Source organism: Balaenoptera ricei, chromosome 7, assembly GCF_028023285.1.
Source record: "Balaenoptera ricei isolate mBalRic1 chromosome 7, mBalRic1.hap2, whole genome shotgun sequence".
Lineage (NCBI taxonomy): Eukaryota > Metazoa > Chordata > Mammalia > Artiodactyla > Balaenopteridae > Balaenoptera > Balaenoptera ricei.
This window is the reverse complement of record NC_082645.1, coordinates 18,966,844-18,983,484: the sequence shown is the minus strand read 5'-3', so window position 1 is coordinate 18,983,484 and position 16,641 is coordinate 18,966,844. Positions and strand designations below refer to the sequence as shown.

General features: G+C 41.0%; 1 protein-coding gene across 2 annotated transcripts in view; it reads left to right on the top strand.

Moving 5' to 3' along the window:
* The window catches only part of TUBGCP5 (tubulin gamma complex component 5), a 54,964-nt gene extending 42,211 nt beyond the window's left edge, over positions 1-12,753 (top strand). The window contains exons 16-23 of one of the 2 annotated variants that reach the window (XM_059927761.1): positions 267-449; positions 6,037-6,121; positions 6,363-6,483; positions 6,959-7,134; positions 8,255-8,380; positions 9,017-9,105; positions 10,853-10,953; positions 12,475-12,753. In XM_059927761.1, the coding sequence (XP_059783744.1) occupies positions 267-449; positions 6,037-6,121; positions 6,363-6,483; positions 6,959-7,134; positions 8,255-8,380; positions 9,017-9,105; positions 10,853-10,953; positions 12,475-12,530 (937 nt within the window). In that variant the 3' untranslated portion in view covers positions 12,531-12,753. Of the gene's footprint in view, positions 1-266; positions 450-1,709; positions 2,034-6,036; positions 6,122-6,362; positions 6,484-6,958; positions 7,135-8,254; positions 8,381-9,016; positions 9,106-10,852; positions 10,954-12,474 lie in introns of those variants that run through there. The other variant, XM_059927762.1, reaches the window with a different exon arrangement.
* Positions 12,754-16,641: the final 3,888 nt, after the last annotated feature.

Genomic DNA, 16,641 nt, shown 5'->3' with positions numbered 1-16,641 from the left:
TTAACTTTTTTTATTACACTTTTGTGACTTTGCCAAATTTTCTTCAATGTTAAGAAAAATAACTTCTTTTTGGTTATTAAAAGTAAACCATATGCTGTTTTTATTATTTTTGAAAATCTTTAAGATGTGTTAGTATTTCTAATTTTGGTAAATGTACAGTGTAAACCCACTTCACTAAAAATGATGGTGTACAAAACCTGATCCTGATCTAGAATCCTATCTTATGAGCCTAAGATCTTTCTGTCACTTATTTTCTCTTCATTCAGGTTGGTTGAGTACTTGCAGGCCATGAGGAATTTCTTCTTAATGGAAGGGGGAGATACCATGTATGACTTCTACACGTCAATTTTTGATAAAATAAGAGAAAAGGAAACCTGGCAAAATGTGTCTTTTCTTAATGTCCAGCTTCAAGAAGCAGTAGGACAGCGTTATCCTGAAGACAGTTCTCGGTAAAATATGGGAGGACCTTTTATTTTAAATATTATAAGATAATCCATGTGTCATGAACTCTTTTATATGTTATCTTATTTAATCCTCACACCAACCCCTGTGAGTTTTACTAATGTTATTTTACACATTAGAAAACTGAGGCAGGGACTTCCCTGGTGGTCCAGTGGGTAAGACTCTGGGCTCCCAGTGCAGGGAGCCCAGGTTCGATCCCTGGTCGGGGAACTAGATCCCACATGCCGCAACTAATAGTTCATATGCCGTAACGAAAAAGATCCCGCATGCCCCAGCAAAGATCCCACATGCTACGACTAAGACCCGACAGCCAAATAAATAAATATTTTGAGAAAAAAAAAAAGCTGAGACAGCAGCGACTTGCCCACTGAGTGAGAGGAGATGTGAGATGGCACCATGTGGTCTCTCAGGGTCTGATGGCCTTGCTCACATGGCTGGAGTCCATGCTGGCTGCCTTCCTACCCAACGCCTTGCCCTCCAGCCGGCTGCACCAGCCTTCACTGTGGTGTCACAGGCGGTGTTCTGAGAGAGTGAGAGCAGAGCCCTTGGCACTGGCCAAGGCCTGAGCTGCAGGCCGCACCTCACAGACCCTCACTTCCACCACAAACCAAGTCAGAGGCCAGACCAGTTAGAGGGGAAATAGATTCCACCACTTTTCACAGACAGGGTTGCCTGTTTTCGAGCTGTTGTCCTGGCTTATCCCCAGCTAGGGAACTCACCTTCCCTCCTCCCTGTCAGTCTGCCTGCTGAGCAACTGGGCCAGGCCTGTGGGTTGGTGCCATTAAATCTTTGTATAACAGAGGCTCATTTTCCACCCTGCTTGTTGGTCCTTTTTCCTGTTCCATGTCCTTGCTTGGCTACCTTTCTTGGCTCCCTCAGTGGCCCTTGAAAAGTAATAATGATAATAATTAACATTTATTACATGCCACTTAGGACATTGTTTTCCTCATAGCCATGCCAGGTTACTGACCGTCTACTGCTTAGTAGTAAATAAAATAATTCCTTTTATTTATGTCATGTATTACCTTTGATGATTCCATAAAAGCAGAATTTTCATCAATTATAATGGTTAGTAAAAGCAGGGTAACCGCTGGATTCTTTTCGTAGTAAGGAATTAGTGCCTAGCAATCCCCAGGGGGGGCCAGGGAAGGTTAAGGTTATATTTTTCACTATCAATAGAAACTCATGAATTTTGTTATTTTTAGTATGTGTCAATCTATTACAGTTATTCCTTTTTTCTTGCTCAGACTGTCCCATCTTTACCCAGACGGAACTCCTTCACTTGACTCTAGTAATCTTGGAGAGCATCTTTGCTTTCAGGACTGGATGTCTGGACTCATCCTGTGCACTTCCTGCCCCAGGCTCTGCACCTCTTCCAGGAGCACTGGTCCTGTCTGTTCTGTGGCTTTAAAAGCCCTTGGTCTGTGTCCCAGAGTGTTCGTCTATACTGGATTATCAATAATTCTGGGCTCACTCAGTGGATGGAGCTAGGAAATATGTAGAAAGAGGAAGATGAATCATAAGCTCATATTGATATTTCCAGTATGTATTAAAGATTACAGGGTTTCACTTTTTTGATTTTCTTTTGTATCTTGAGTGCTTACTAACACATGAACATAAATATTTATTATATTTATTCTATAATAAATCATAATAGTTCCAAAGTAACAATAACAGCAACAAGCCCACTGAGAGTTTAAAACATACTTGTGACTATATTCTCTTCCTTGTACTTTCAAGTCAAGGTCACCTGGAACAATTCTCAATGTGATTATACCACTAATATAGGGCTGGGTTCATTTGTTTTATTTTCTGCTTTTAGGAATCACTTCATTTTTATTTTTATTGATTCCATTTTGTTTTTTAATTGTATAAAACATCTATGTATTTCTTAAGTTAAAATCTTTGATACAAAATTACTTTTAGGGACCTCTGGCTTCTGTTCCTGTTCGTGCCCATTTTCTCCCTTCCCTCATTACCTTTTTTATTAGATTTTATTTTATCCTTCCAGCGTTTATTTTTTGGAACCAAAACCATATGTGTACATATTCCTTTTTCTCCTCACATGTTACACAAAAGGAAGCACACAGTGTGCACTCTCTAACACCTGCTTAACTTTTCTTAAGTAGATGATACATCCCAGACCCAGTGCATTGCAGGCTAGAGAGCTTGTCCGCACTACTTTACAGCTGATTGTGTTCATTTAACCAGGTGTCCTGTTGGTGGACACGTGGATTCTGTTCTTCTGCGATGTATGTATGCAGTGACTGGTCTTGTGCATTTCACTTATTTTTGCCAGTGTGACTTTGGAGTATTTTTCTAGAATGGGATTGCCAGGTAAAAGGGTAAACACCTGTGTAACTCTGCTAGCAGTTACCAAATTCCTCTTCATAAAGGCTGTGTATTTTCTAATTCCCACCAGCAATGAGGCTTTCTCCACAGCCTCACCAACAGAATATGTTGTCAGACTTTTGGATTTTTGCCAGTCTGATGATGAAAAATGATGTCTCGGTGTAGTTTTAATTTATATTTTTCCATGTGAGCATAGTTATCTTTTCATATGCTTGTTTTTGCATTTGTTTTAAAGTGAACTCTCCGTATCTTTTGCCACTATTTCTGTCAGTATCAAGTTGTTGGTCTTCATCCTCTCCATTTTTAGAAGCTCTTTTTTTTTTGTTTTTTTGGCTGTGCCACACGGCTTGTGGGGTCTTAGTTCCCCAACCAGGGATCAAACCCATGCCCCCTGCAGTGGAAGTGCAGAGTCCTGACCACTGGACCACCAGGGAATTCCCTAGAAGCTCTTTTTATAGGTTTCCCAGTTTGGCATTTGTCTTTTTGTTCTGCTTATGGTATAACAATTTCTTGTTTTGTCATGAAGATATTTTTTAGTTTTATAATCTATCTTTTTTCTTATTACTTCTGAATTTTAAGTGATAGTTAAGAAAGTTTTACTGTATCCAAGTTTATAAAGAAATTCACCCATGTTTTCTTTTAATGCTTGAATGGATTTTTTTACATTTAGATGTTGATCCATTTGGAATTTATTCAGCTAAAAAACATGAGAAATAGATCCAGTTTTATCTTTTTTCCAAATGACTAATTGGTTGCCATCACTTATTTCTTAAGAAAAAAATCCACCTTTCCCCATTTATTTGATACCCCTTTATCATTAAATTTTCATATGCACTTGAGTTATATGCATTGGGTCTCTCTAAATTTTCCATCCTGTTTCACTGTTCTGTTTATTCACATGCCAATAGCATTCTGTTTTATTAATAGGGTTTTCCTGGCTATTCTTGCTTATTTATTTTGACAAATGTACTTTATTTATCATCTTGTCTAGCTCCATCCAGCAAAACAAAACCAAAACCAAAAACATTGGTGCTATTTTTATTGAGATTCCCACTCATAGATTAACTCAGGACAAATGAGCCACTCCATTGGGACCCCTTCTCCTGTGGCTTCCACGTGTTCTAGGTGCCTGTCTGTGCCCTCAGGCTCCCTGAGTCTGCACCCACAGGTCTCCTTCTCGGTTCCAGGCTCCCCTGCCCTGCCCATACCCCTCCCATGTCACTGGTGCTCCTGCATCCTCCCTGTGAGCCCCTTGCCCTCCGCCCACCTTAGCGTAGCTTCTCACTCTCCTGCCTGGGGCACCTTCATTCCATGTCGATGGCTTCAGCGACCCCTGGTGACCTGCAGGTCAGTACCTTTAGCCCAGGTGCCTGCACAACCAGCGCCTCATGACTTTCCTCAGATGCCATGTGTCCAAAACTGAGCTTCATCGTTGTCTCAGCCCTTTGTTTCTTCTGGATGGGACCACTGTTCATCCCAGTGCCCAGTGTAGCTCACCTTAGATTCCTTCCTCTCTGCCGGCCCCCACATACCCTGGTCCCTCGGTTCTGCCTCCGGGATGACATTCCCCATGCCCTTCAGCGCTCGCTGGAGAGCACCTCCCTGCCGCCTGCTAACCAGCTGTCTCGGCGTCTCTCCCTTCCGCTTGGCCTTCCAGGGCCACACGGGACACTAGCCGCCCCGCCCCCACGCACGCTCGGGCTCCTTGGCGCCTCGGAGCAGATGGGCCGAGCTTCTCCTGAGAGAGAGCTTTTCACTGTCTGGCTCACCACCTCGCTTCTTGTGCATACAGAGACAGACACATCGCCTTCTCTCTCCACCACACTTCCCACTTCAGGGATTTGGGACATTTCTGGTTTCCCTGAGAGCTGTACTCTCTCCCGCAGGAGCCTTCACGTGTCTGCACCCTCCAGTTACTTGAGTTAGCTGCTGTGCCATGGGCATGGCCAGCAGTTGTCTGCACTCCTGCAAAGCTCTGCCCCCCTGGCTTGGTGACTGGAGGGTGATTGTACGTTTTGTTTGCTCTCGGCTATGAGCCCCTGGAGGGGGGGAGGGATTGGCTTTTTATCACCTGCTTAGTGCAGCACTTGACAAGGTATTCAGTAGGTGCCTACTAAGTACTTAGTAGATGCACGTGTAACAGACTTACGAGATAAAAAAATTCTGACTAGTCTGTGACATGGAATGAATTGGCTAAACTCGTAAATCACACACCACCCCTTACATCTCTGGTTGTAAGGCTAACTCCTGCCTCGGCCTTACAGTTAACCTTCCGTGGGCTGCATCCAAGCATCGTCACAGGCGCCTCTGTAACCTGGGAGGGTCACGTCCTTTCTCAGCCCAGTGACGGAACTGCTCTGAGGAGGGAAGGAGATAAGTGCCTGGCGCAGCTTCCATGCCCTATGGTAGCTGCATTCTAGAGAGTCACACTCAAACTAGTTGGGAAAGAGTGGATGAAGCCATGTGTGACACCTTTGCTTTAGAAGCAGACCCCATTTTTTTTTTTAACATCTTTATTGGAGTATAACTGCTTTACAATAGTGTGTTAGTTTCTGCCCCATAACAAAGCGAATCAGCCATACACATACACATATCCCCATATCTTTTCCCTCCTACGCCTCCCTCCCTCCCACCCTCCCTATCCCACCCCTCCAGGCGGTCACAAAGCACTGAGCTGATCTCCCTGTGCTATGCGGCTGCCTCCCACCAGCTATCGGTTTCACACTTGGTAGTGTATATATGTACATGCCACTCTCTCACTTTCAGACCCCATTCTTGCCCACACACTTGCATATGCCTGCTCTCCAGGGTGAGGAGAACAGCCTCTCCCCGCCCCAGACACACACACACACTCCCTCTCCCTCCCTCTCTCTCTCTCTCTCTCTCCCCACCCTCTCTCCTGCCACCCCCAACAGAGGGTCCGTCTCCTGAGCCTCTTGCTGAACTCTACCAGGACTAGGCACCTGGCAAATGCAGTTAACCTTCCCTGACTTTGTCTTTTTTCCTAAGTAATTTACTATAAGTATCTTCTTTTTTATAGCTAAACCCATTATTTAAAAATTTTGCCCCCCTTCCTTATTTCTGAAACCTGATTTCTATTCTGGAATATATGCTTAGAAAAATATGGAATATCTGCATTCCTTTTATGAAATGTCTTTTTGGAATATGTAAATTAAATAACTCAAAGTGCTAAATAACTAAAACTGATATTTCTTTATCTAGTCTATCTATATCTTTTGAAAATGTTGACACAGCTAAGAAGAAACTCCCTGTTCATATCTTAGATGGTCTGACCCTGAGCTATAAGGTATGTGCTGATGTTCTGTGTAAGAACATTTTGTATTAAAATGAAGGCATACAAGGGACTTCCCTGGCGGTCCAGTGGTTAAGACTCCCCACTTCCAATGTAGGGGGCGTGGGTTCAATCCCTGGTCGGGGAACTAAGATTCCCACATACTGTGTGGCACAGCCACAAAAAAAAAAAAAAAATTGAGACATATGAGTAATAGGTTACTTTCTATTCTAATTTTCTGTTTTTGTTTTCGTAGGTCCCATGGCCTGTGGACATTGTTATAAGTTTGGAATGTCAAAAAATTTATAATCAGGTGTTTCTTCTCTTATTGCAAATAAAATGGGCAAAATATAGTCTGGATGTTTTACTATTTGGTGGTAAGATTTGTTTTCAACAGATAAATTATAATTTAATTTTAGCACTGAAAAAAAGGTTGATAGTCTTATGTCATTTTTTATGTATACACAAGTGCCAAAATGATATGTATCTATGGCAATAGCTTTACAGACATCAGAATTAACTTCCCTGAATGAGTACAGTTAATCTGAAATACAATAACTAAATTAGGAATTTAGCCAGAATAAAAATTCTTAGGGTATGTGAAAAAGTTTTAATGGCAAGTTAATGGGACTTTGTTGTTCTACTTTTGATGACAGTGATAATCAAGGTGATACGGCAGCTTTTCCTGCTTCACCTTCCAGATAGGGAGGATGGGGTCCCTGCTGTGCATCCAGCCGAGTGCCCTTTACAGGGCTGGTGACCACGCCATTACAAGTCCTGCTCTGTGCAGTGGGGCAGCTGGGGTCTGAGTGGATGCTCTTCCCACCCCCTCTCCTCTTCGTTCCTTCACAGAACTAGCTAGTCCTGCTGAAGAGCCACAACTTGAAGGACTTTTAGGTGGACGAGACACAGCTGCTAATTTTGGACCACAGAAGGAGCCAGTAAGACAGCAGATTCATCGTATGTTCCTCTTAAGAGTGAAGCTCATGCACTTTGTGAACAGCTTACACAACTACATCATGACCAGGGTTCGTGTCTGTCCATCCACTCAGTTCTATCACCGTGTATACATCTGTTCATCGAGAATTACTTGTAATATATTTATAAATACAAACAAGCACACAAAGTACTTATAGACTGTAAATGTAAAGATAGCACATACTAAAAACTTGATCATAAAATAACATGGCAGCAGGGGGAAGTGTTTTTTAAAACATGCCAGAGCACATGTATCCAGACACTGTGTCTCTCCTATCTAGTGACCCCTTGGGATGACACACGCAGAGCTCCTCTTTTGGACTTGCCATCAGAACTTGCCACGTAGTCCTTTAAATGTCACCAGTGGGAACAGGGCTGTCCCTGGAAAATGGCTTCAGTTTTTTGTAATGGAAGCCTAAAAACAAATCTGTCAGGCTAGTATGGGGTGTAAGGAGGAAAATGCAGCCAGATTATATACTTTTTTCTTAAATATAAGAAGTAACTTGTAGAGTAAATCTGCTTTTCTTACACATATTAAAACCAGTTCTAGAGCAGCTTCTGAAGAGGAGTTCAGCTGTTTGAACAGTAGCAGTGTTATTCGAGGACAGTACTCATTGGGATTATAATGGTTGCTAAAAAAAATCTGTAGTCATTCTGGTAGGTGGGTTCTAAGAACCCACTTTTGTTTGGATGAAGTGAGCCTTTGAAGCCTCTGTTTTAGACATGATATACATGGCAGAGGTGCTCTCTGTTTCCCGTGCACTAGCGGCCTTCAGAGGGCCAACCTTAAGCCCTTAATTGTTGAGAGTAAATGGTAGCTTACCATTTACTCTCTACCATGGTAGTTAAGTTTTTGTTTAATTTGTTTTTTGTTTTCTACTTGAAGTACAGTTATGTTCCTTTTAAAGAAAGACCATTATGTAAGCAGTGGAATTTATTAAAACATATAAATTCAATTTACCTGGTGACTTTTTTTAAAAAACCACTGCATATCCTATACAGTTCATATACTTGCCCCTCCACACAGGAGCAGTCTGTTAGTCCAGAGTGAGGCATTCCCTCCCTGTGCAAGTGAATGTAGAAGAGGTTGGTAAAAAAGTTTTGTGTGTGGCACATTAGTTCTCAAAGAAAAAAATCTATTGATTAAATTTGTCATCTTTCTCTTTCAAGATTCTTCACAGTACAGGGCTGGAGTTTCAACATCAAGTCGAAGAAGCCAAGGATTTAGATCAATTGATTAAAATTCACTATAGATACTTGTCAACCATCCATGATCGATGTCTGCTGAGAGAAAAGGTACGTGAGGTGTCACCTGTGAACTTGGCCACTGAGGCAGGAATGAAGCCAGCCAAGGGAAGTTGTCTCTCTACTTTGGAATTTTATACTTATTAAGCTTCTGATCTGCAAAATATTCTTAAAGGAAGGACCAGATCAAATAGGTTACAAATTTGTGCCATATGACTGGAAGTTACATGTAAGAGAAACAGTTGACAACTTTATTGTGACAGTCTGCACTCACTCAGCACTGTGTTTGGATTCAATAAGAAAATTTTATTTGCAGTTATGGAGTAATAGTGCTTTGGTCAGGAAATGTGTCCAGCTTGATGTGAATATATGGGATTAAGTCATCTTACAGCCATTGGAATAACTTGCCCTATTTCACTGGTGAATTCAAATGGCTGTCCCAGGAAATGGTAGCTTGCTGGCTCTGTTGGTCAGACTCTGCTGCTGATATACCTGTACTGTGGGTGCAGTAGGCATGTGGCCCAATTCCAAGTGCATTTTGTTCAGAGCCTAGTACCCTTCCTTATACCTAGAAGGCAATGATTTCACTGAGCTTTTTCTGTGACTCATTTAAATTAGGTGAAAGTGTTGGTGTCAGTGTCCAAACATGGTCACAGAGCCTGTGTTCTTCCATGGCTTTCTCTCCAGGTCAGTTTTGTGAAGGAAGCCATCATGAAGGTGTTGAACTTGGCCCTCATGTTTGCAGACGGTTGGCAGGCTGGCCTGGGGGCGTGGCAGTAAGTACGAAGTTTGTGGAGCCTCTGTGCTGTGACCAGTTTCACTTTTAGCTGGCTTCATTCTGGGAGCCTTGTTTGTCATCTTGGCAACACATCACATACACTTATAATTATGGAGAGAATTGAAGAATTGAATTTGTTCATCTGAGCTAGGCAGGATCAAGAATTATGCAATTCTTTTCTGAGCGGTAAAACAAGAAAAATCTGAAGTCTTTTGATTAGGACAAGCAAATATCCTTAAATTACATTCCTGTTGTATAGGTTTGCTAAATTTTTGTTAATGGGTGCCTTCGAGCATACACAGAAGTGGGCGGGGAGCATAACAGACCCTGGGGTCCATCACTCCACTTCAGTAGATGCCAGTGACAATCAGTTCTGTTTTGTGTTTACTGCCCACTCCCACTCCCATTCACTCAATTATTTTAAACCAAATTCTGGACATCATGCTAGATCCTAGTCCAAAATTGTATTTTAGAGAACTCTAAAAGAATGATTGTATATTTTACTTTTAGGGTGTTTATTATCCACACCTATCACATAGAAAGTCAGAGGACCCAGGAGCTCTTTCTTCCTATCCAGAGTACCATCCTCTACTGTTACCTTGAATGTGCAGCTCAATAGTTTGTCCCTGTCTTGTTTATAAAATTAATGTAATGCTGCTATTATTACTTCCTTGAAATATATTTAAAAGAGCAAGTCTGGTTGACTGGGCTGTTGGGATAATAGCTTGTACTTAGTTGGTATTAGTAAGGAGCTGAAAGTTCATTATAGCACTAATCTAAAATCTTAACATATGGCTGTGTCAGAATACTCTAAATGGTGGATAAAAATTCCTCATTGGTAGATAAAATTCCTCATTGCAGGGGTGAAAGATGGTAGATAAAATTCCTCATTGCAGGGGTGAAAGATGGTAGATAAAATTCCTCATTGCAGGGGTGAAAACAGAAGTCTTACTTTATTATTTTGCTGTCTCAAGTGTGTGCAGCAGACTTCTCCCTCCATGTCACTGTCAGGTGGCGGAGAAGGTAATAACACTGCTGCGTATACTTGGCTAAAATTGAACTGTTTCTTCAACAAGGGGGTGAGGAGGACTTAAGAGGCATGTTAACCATCGCAGTTTATGGAAATTAACTGATCTTGATTCACATTTAAAGCAGAAAGTGAAAAATGTTTAAAGCAAGGTGAAATTTTTAAGCAAATGGTATGGTGGCTATGATTTTAAAGGAGTATTTATCTTTAGTGTGTACACACTGAAATATTTATGACCGAAATGCTATGATGTCTCACCATTGCTTCTAAAGATATGGGGCTGAGGGTGTAAGTAGGACTGCCTGCAGGGCGGTGACTACTGAAGCTGGGTACGGGTGTTTGCTATTTCCCGTAATAACAAGTTTTTTAGTAAGTTTAAAATGTAAGGTTTTATATCTTTATGTGCTGTTTATTTCAAAGAAGGTGTGCTTGTGGAAAGTAAAAGTATAGAACTGTGCAATAGAAAAGGGAATATCCCGTTATCCTCACTCTAGAACTCACTGCCATCCTGAAGCAGCAGTTTTGTATCCTAATGACACTTTCCTTCAGACTCTTTGAAAGTTTGGCAGGAAATTTTATATTTTATTTTAGAATCTTTAGACTTAGGATTCTATGTAATTAAACTGAAGCACATTTGAAATTACTCCAAAGGTATTTTATAGCCTACCTAATAACTCCTTATGCATTTACCTAAATTGAAATTTACTTTCTTTCCTAGAATGGAATCTATAGAGAAAATGGAGTCTGATTTTAAAAACTGCCATATGTTTCTTGTAACAGTTTTAAACAAAGCTGTCTGTAGAGGATCCTTTCCCCATCGTGAGTATTGTGTTAAAATATTACTGCTTTTATATTTTCTGATAACTGAGTCTACCTGTTATTGTTTTGGTACTGATCTCATGAAGAATTAGAATTTTTCACCACTTCAAACCTGGAAAGTCCCTCAGCAGTTGAATTGTTTTTCCCAAATTACAGTGGAGTGAGTGAATCAGATGTAAAACATTGAGACGGAAGATTTTGCTTTCTAGTACATCATGTGTTACACCAATGGATTTCTAAAACCATCGTTAAGTAAAGCAGATGGCAGAATAGGTTTCAGTCACACTTCACTGTCATGTGTAGCCTTTGTAACTATTCCTTTTCAAAAGATAGGGTTTGCGGGGGGGGCGGTGTTTGTTTTTTGGTTTTTTAGCAATTTTAAAATTCCCAAGGCTGCCTCTTACACAAGGAAATGCAGGCCTGACGGTTCAGTACACAGACAGTGTGTGAAGCAGACAGAGGTCTGTGGGGTGAGTCATGGGGAGAAGATAGTCATTTAATCTACAGACACAAAGGACTAAGTAGTATCTCTTGCAGAGCTTTTTTGAGAAAAGTATGCAGGGCTAATTTGTTCCCTATTACTGTATGTTCAAATTGTGATATGCTCATTAAGAGTAGCTGAACATTTTTTAAAATACTGTTAGAGTAACGAGTGAACACAGAATAAACAAACAAAAACATATCATCGGAAAGTTGTGAATGCAAAGAAGTCTAAATAAATTCTGGGATGAGATGAGCCCTTTAGTGCTGACCTGCTGCACCCACAGTACAGGTAGGCGGGGCAGTGACCTGCCAGAGGCACATAATCTTTGCAAGGATAGAGAAACCCATTGTCGGTGTGGCACACTGGAATCCTAGAGGACCCCACGCTGAGCCAGTCCTCCTGACCCCCGGCCCTCCCCGACGGCTCTTTGTAAGTGGTGAAGAAGCTGGGGGCCGGCCAGGCAGAAAAACAGAGAGAAAGTTCTGATCTCACAGTGCTTACTTAGATCCCTGTATTCCTGTGTCGGGTGACTTCTACGACGAAGAGGCATTTGTTTATTACGCAAGTATTTAAAAACAAATTAATGTTGTAAGCCCCTCCTGCCACCTCTCAGCCTCCCCAATTTTTACCCTTGGCCAAAAAAAAAAACATACTGTGTTAGAGGAAACATTGATGCATTTGTCCATTTTTGCACTGGGTGACTGTTACGCAAGGAGATTCCACTCATAGCTCAGAACATGGCGTTTTGTTATGAATTGAGGCCAGATTTTATGACATTTTGAAAAATGTGATTTGTTCAGTGTAATGCCCAGACTTTTTTTGTTTTCAAAACTAAAATGATCTGAAATAGAAATAAATCGTACTTTCTCAATTGTATTTAATAAATGAAGATTACCATCTTTATTATATGTTAAAAATAATGAGTATTTTAATTAGAAAATGTCTCTAAATACTTTTCAAGACATTTATTAGAGCCTATTTAGCCATTTTCAAACATTTAAACCTATTTTATTAACCTATTTTTATTCTTCCCACAGTGGAATCTCTAGCACTGTCACTCATGGCTGGCATGGAGCAGATATCTTCAGTGTAGTAAATGCCTCAGATTTAATCTTCATACATACACATTTCTACCACATACAGCTGCGAAACGGGAATCTATTTTGGTTTGTTTTTAAAACTGTTGTCTACTGTCTAGACAAGTGGGTTTTATGTGTTTTCTCTGGAGATTATTGGTTAGTATATAGGGTTATGCATATAAAACTGTATCAATAATGCAGAATGTGTATAGGCTGTTTACACTTATATTTCCTACTATAAGCTATAGATTTATGGTATTGATACCTTTAAATGTAAAATAATCGTTTTTGAAAATGTAATTATTAATATTAAAAATAAATTAAAGCACTTTATTCCCCTTTTGCTTAGTCACAGAAGTTTTGTTTTCTTTTATATGCCTGGGAAGTTCCAAAATGGAAAATAGCTTCCACCAATGTCAATAAATGTAAAAGCCAGCTGTTGATATATCCTATTGTATGGCTTTTGCGAGCTAACCACAATTAATTAAAACTATATTTACTGTTCAGTTTTCCCACATTTTCTTTATATACTTCTTGGCATGTCTGTAGCACTTATGACTCAGCACTATATATTTACTACTTATTTTTTAAAAACAACTACTGAAGTCCACATAGCCTCAGAGCTGAGCACCAGGGGCCTCTGCCCTAGGCACAACCTCAGTCGTTTTACAGCATCAGCATTTCCTGCATGCAGATGGCAAAGTCGGCTAATAAGCCCTCCTGGGAACGAGCCCAGGTCCCAGGCTTTACTCTGAAGTCTTGGAAGAAATTCACTGAGGAGGCCTTCAAATGCCAGGGATGAATAGTTACTTCCAAGTCTCAAGAAAACACTGCAGTATAACCTAACAACTATAAGATATGAGAAGTATTTCTTGACCTGGTGCTTTAAGTCAAAACCCTGTAGAAACTGATGGAAGCATATGCTCGCATAAAGCAGTCATGATGGAGTCAAGGTTCAAACAATGATGGCCTGGCTCTTTTGGTAAAGTTCTTTATGCATAGCAAAAATCATCACATCAAACATACCAAAACATAATTCTTTCATAAACTGAATTATGTTTATTATCAGTGTTTCTAAACCTGGGATAGAAGATACATTTATTTATAGGATATTTAGGAAAGTAAATATTTTCATTTTAAAAAATGAGTATTTGGAATTTGTTGTTACCTTAGACTGATTTTATACTGTATTTGTTCTTTTCTCATGACTTTAAGAGTTTCCAAGGGAAGATTAGCAAAGTTTAAATTGGGGGAAGAATAGACTTCACAAAGTGTCACCAGTTGGTTTCTTTGGGAAGGAGCCTCCAAGATGCAGATTGGGAAGAAGGGAAGGGCGATGAACTGGCTGGAGAGAAAAGCCAGCCCTGCAGGGCTGAGACAGTAGGCTTCTATCCCCCACCTTCATCAGTCCTTGGTTGTGGGTCCCTAGGGCAAGCACGACCTCTCCAGCTGAGGCCACCCCAGGAGCAGCGACACTGCAGCTGTCTGCTGGCCGTGCACCAGCACATCAGCTACACTCATCAGGTGATTCTTGAGTCATCTAAATAAAGGACTTTTACACTATAAGTAAGAGCTGCTCCTTAACTAGTTTGTGTAGGAAAGTTAATGCTGTGATGTACATTAAATTGCATTCTCCTCTATGTGGAATAGATGGGATCTCTTTTACTTAATTTTTCTTCTGGTTCTGTTTGGACCTTTAATCTTATGGTTTTCCAGTTGGGCATGTTAGGAGCTTGGAAGTCATCACTCCCATCCTTGGAACAAGAAAAAAGCTGAACAAACTGAAGATCAATAGCCCTTCTTACACCCATCAGACTTGAGGTCAGAGGGCAAACTGCTGCCCCCCAAATTGGAGAGACAAGCAGACATAGAGAATCACATTGTACCAGAGCAACAGCAGAAACCTCTTCAGGAGCCAGAACCAAGCTAAGGAAACTTAAATCATAATTGACAAATCGCTAGAGGCTCAGTGTGGACAAGACTCTGAGTTAAAAACTCCAAGGGGCCCAGACTTGAGGGATGGGACATACTTTTGTGACTTTTAGGAGGACTACCAGGTTTTCACAGTGAAGATCAGAGAGAAATCCTCTTGTGTTTCTGGCATGAGGAAGAGAATAGTGTCCATTTTGTAATATGCCCAGAGAATTCTGTTTTTAGCCAGGCTGAGTAGAGGGAAACTTTTACCAGAGCCTAATGAACCTGGAGGAAGGGAAACACCGAATTCCAGCCCCTTCTAGTCTTCTGTGTCACCTAAGAGAGAGAAAGAGAGAGTGTGTGTGTGTGTTTGTGTGTGTGTAGCGGGTGGAGGGAGGAGATAACTGAAAAGCACTTGTAAAGGTCATAGCACAGGGGCACAGGCTCACAAGACAGAGCTAATCATAGCTAATCATAGCTAATCATAGTACTACAAAATGCTTTTCCTCCTCCACACCTTGCTGCCACACCAGTAGGGCTTCTGTGTAACAGGGGAATACAATGAATTACAACTGTAAGCTAAAACCTTATTTAATAAGTCTCCAGGGAAACCTGACCACAATAGGATACAAAAACCAGGACACCAGAGGAAATTGTAGCTTCTGACACCTACCACTACAGCAAGTGGTAAAACAGTCTAACTGCTACCCAGATAAACTTAAAATGTTACACTAAAGGCCTGTTTGCCTCATTTCCTTTTACCCAGCACATCATGTCCAGCTTCTATCAAAAAGCAAGAAACAGGGCTTCCCTGGTGGTGCAGTGATTGAGAATCTGCCTGCTAATGCAGGGGACACGGGTTCAAGCCCTGGTCTGGGAAGATCCCACATGCCACGGAGCAACTAGGCCCGTGAGCCACAACTACTGAGCCTGCGCATCTGGAGCCTGTGCCCTGCAACAAGAGAGGCCGCGACAGTGAAAGGCCCGCGCACTGCAATGAAGAGTGGCCCCCGCTTGCAACTAGAAAAAGCCCTCGCACAGAAACGAAGACCCAGCACAGCCAAAAATAAATAAATAAATAAATAAATTTATTTAAAAAAAAAAAAAGCAAGAAACAGTTTGAAGAGACAGCAAGCATCAGAACTGGATTCAGATTTGGCAGAAATGTTGGAATTATTAGACTGGGGACTTAAAACAACTATGATTAATATGCTAAGGGCTCTAATGGAAAAGGTGGACGCCATACAAGAACAGATAGGCAATGTAAGTAGAGAGATGGAAACTCAGTAAGGACATGGTTGAACTGAACTGGATCAAATAGTCATTTTTAAATTACTTCAACAGAATACAATTCAAACTTACAGAACATTCAGCATGATAGGCCACATTTTTGGCCATAAACTACACCTTAACAAATTTTTAAAAATAGAAATCATACAGAGTATGCTCTCAGACCACAATGTGAATGGAATGAACAAGCAGGGGCTGCAGGAGGTGGCTTTGTAGGGTTGGCCAAAAAGTTTGTTTGGGTTTTTCTATAAGATGTTATACGTTATACAGGAAAAACCTGAACAAACTTTTTGGCCAACCCCAATAGTAACTAGAAGTGGAGGTGGTGGATGTGATTGGTTTGGATGATTCTGTGGGTTGGCAAGGAAGTGAAACCTGTTAGATTGAGGACCAGGTAGGGTGCAGCTGGTTCAGTGGATAGGAGAACTAGCTGGGTGGGTCATGTTTCTAGAGAGCAAGGGAACTCATGATTAGGCCTTTCTAAGGGCCTGTGAGGCTCAAAGATGTAAAGGCAGCACATGAAGTTTTAGGTCTTATAACAGGTGTGAGGTTAGGGGTCTAGTTGCAGCATGATTTGTTGAAAAGACTATTATTTTCCATTGAATTGTCTTGGAACCCTTGTCAAAAATCATTTAACTATAGATGTATGTGTTCTCAGTTTTATTTCATTCATCTATGTGTCCATCCTTATGACACTACCACAGTGTCTTGATTATTGTAGCTGTGTAGTAAGTTTTCAAGTCAGGAAGTATGATTCCTCCTGTTTTGTTCTTTTTCAAGATTGTTTTGGCTATTCTGGATCGTTTGCATTTCAATATGGATTTTAGGATCAGCTTGTCAATTTCTGTAAAAAAAAGGCAGTTGGAATTTTGCTAGGGATTCCATTCAATCTGTAGATCAATTGGGAGAGTACTGCCATTT